Source organism: Myotis brandtii, unplaced genomic scaffold, assembly GCF_000412655.1.
Source record: "Myotis brandtii unplaced genomic scaffold, ASM41265v1 scaffold1052, whole genome shotgun sequence".
Lineage (NCBI taxonomy): Eukaryota > Metazoa > Chordata > Mammalia > Chiroptera > Vespertilionidae > Myotis > Myotis brandtii.
In genome coordinates, this window is record NW_005353545.1 from 606,576 (window position 1) to 609,260 (window position 2,685).

General features: G+C 37.7%; 1 protein-coding gene across 1 annotated transcript in view; it reads right to left on the reverse strand.

Moving 5' to 3' along the window:
- Positions 1-2,685, reverse strand: part of LOC102261911 (probable ubiquitin carboxyl-terminal hydrolase FAF-X) — a 292,998-nt gene that overhangs the window by 209,248 nt on the left and 81,065 nt on the right. Inside the window, exon 9 of the mRNA XM_014540284.1 lies at positions 2,310-2,448. Coding sequence (XP_014395770.1) covers positions 2,310-2,448 — 139 coding nt within the window. The remainder of the gene's footprint in view (positions 1-2,309; positions 2,449-2,685) is intronic.

A 2,685-nucleotide genomic window follows, 5' to 3' on the forward strand; every position in this document is an offset into this window, starting at 1 on the left:
ATAGTTGCTTAGAGTTGCAGCTGAGAGGCCGGCAAGTCAGGTGGGGAACGCTGGAGTTCGCCATCACTGGAGCAAACAAGCCTCCCTGTTTGCTTCAGTGCATAACTGCCGGCCGCCATCTTGGCTGATAGTTAATTTGCATAAGGATATGCTGATTAGCCAATGGGAAGGGTAGCGGTCGTACACTAATTACCATGTTTCTCTTTTATTAGTGTAGATATTTAAATGCCATTTAACCAAGAAAAATCAACCAAAAAATGAGTTCGCGTGTCACCTCTGACATGCGTGTCATAGGTTCGCCATCACTGGTCTACATTAATACTATTTCTCACTACCATCCAGTGTCTTCAAAACTTATTACATTTATTACATTTTGATCTTTTACACTATTAAGCTATAGACCTCTTTAATGTAGAGCTTATTCTTCATAGACATAACCCAAGTGGTGGCATACACTACCCACTCAAAACAATATTATTGAGTAACTCATGTGGTATACTGCATGCTATTCATTTCAACAGTAAAATACAGACTGCGCAAAGTAGGTTTATAGTTTTTGAGTATGCAAAACATATTATTATTTATTGTATTATTTTCTACAAAAACGGGTGTGAGCCTACTTTTGCCCCAACAAAAATTCACACATTTGTAAATATGTGAATATTTATGGTAAATAGTTTTCTTTCAATTTCAATAGACATAGAGCAGTAATTTTAAAAATGCAGTCATTAAAATAAAATATTAATCCATGAATGTTATTTTTTAATGTAATCCCCATTTTAAAACTAAACTGAGGTGACAATTTATTCACTAAATTCTAAATCTACCCACCTATTCTGAAGATCACCTGTATCTGCTTTATTTTAACTATACCACCAAACTATAATCACAACATAAACACCTATATTAAACAATAGTAAATTAATGCTTGTCAAGATGGGAAAGTAGGTAAATATGATATTGAAATCCCCCTACAACCACATCAAAATTACAACTAAACCAAAGAATAACCTGAAATCTAGCTGCACAGAAGTCCTATAAGTAAGGATATAAAGGAGAAGCCACATGAAGATATTTAAAATTGAAGGACATATAAAGAGCTTCCCAGACAAGAAAAAGCTATAGCAGTTCATCACCACCAAACCATTATCCTACATAAGAAAGAGGTGATATGCAAATTGACCATCACATCCTCACACAAGATGGCCGACCCCATGTGGGCACAAGATGGCTACCGCAAGAAGGCAGGCAGGGGAGGGCAGATGGGATGATCAGGCCAGCAGGGGAGGCAGTTGGGGGCAACCGGGCTTGCAGGAGAAGACAGTTGGGCCGACCAGACTGGCAGGGGAGGACAGCTAAGGGTGACCGGCTGGCAGGGGAGGGCAGTTGGGGGCGATCGGCTGGCAGGGGGAAGGCAGTAAGAGGCGAGATCAGGCCGGCAGGAAGAGGCGAGATCAGGCCGGCAGGGAAGGACAGTTGGGGGCGAGATCAGGCTGGCAGGGGAGTGGTTAGGGAGTGATCAGGCTGGCAGGCAGAAGTGGTTCGGTCTATCAGGCAGGCAGGCAGGCGAGTGGGTGGGAGCCAGCAGTCCAGGATTGTGTGAGGGATGTTTAAACGGGGAGTGGGACATCCCCGAAGGGGTCCCTCCCCCCTGTATAAAATGTTACAGGGTCTTCTTCAAGAAGAAAAAAAAAGATAAAAAATATGAATAATAAATGGCAATAAATATATGTCTATCTACAACTGGATCTAAACATACAAAATAAAGAAACAAGCAGAACAGAAACAGGCCACTACTATATAAATTCAGAGAACATTTTGACGGCTGCCAGATGGGAGGGAGTGGGTGAAAAAGGTAAAGGGACCAAGGAAGTACAATTAGTAGTTATAAAATAGTTATGAAGATGTAAAATATAACATAGGGAATATAGCATTTAATTGTAATACCTATGTATGGGGTCAGATGAGTATGATATATCAGGATGATTACTTAGTAAGTTATATAATGTGTAATCACTGGGTGTAAGCCTGCAACTAATAAAATATTGTACGTCAACTGTAATTAAAATTAAAAATAAAAATACTTGAAGTAAAAAACCCAAAACAAAAATATTAACTAAAGCTACCTATCATTTCTAAATAATAAATCAATTTTTATCACTATTGTAAAGTTTAATGGTTTAATGATCATGAATCAATCTCCCAATTTCAATGAATAGTTTTTGTTATTGTTTCCACAAACAATTGGTGTCCACCATGTTTGCCTTAAGCAGGTTCTTATTCTTAAAAGAAAAATCAAAGGGGCTTACGGCCATTCGCTCAGCTGTCAGCCACACCTCCTCCTCAGGATTACCAGGCCGATGTGTATAATATGATACACTAGATATAACTTTGTTAATTTCATTCAATGCATTCATCTTTCCATTAAAAGAAGAAATTTGCAACAATCTAGAAGAGAAATTAGGATTAAGTATTATTATAAAAAGTAAAGCAAATAATTATTTATGGAGGGAAATACCTTATCTAAGTATCATTTTTAAGCGAAAAATTTCTAAATTTTTTTTCAGTCTTCATCCAATTCTTCTGATTCTTTTTTTTTAATTTAATTTTATTGTTTAAAGTATTATAAATAGTAGTACATATGTCTCCTTTTTTACCCCATTGACCTTCCCCTGGCCTCCCCTA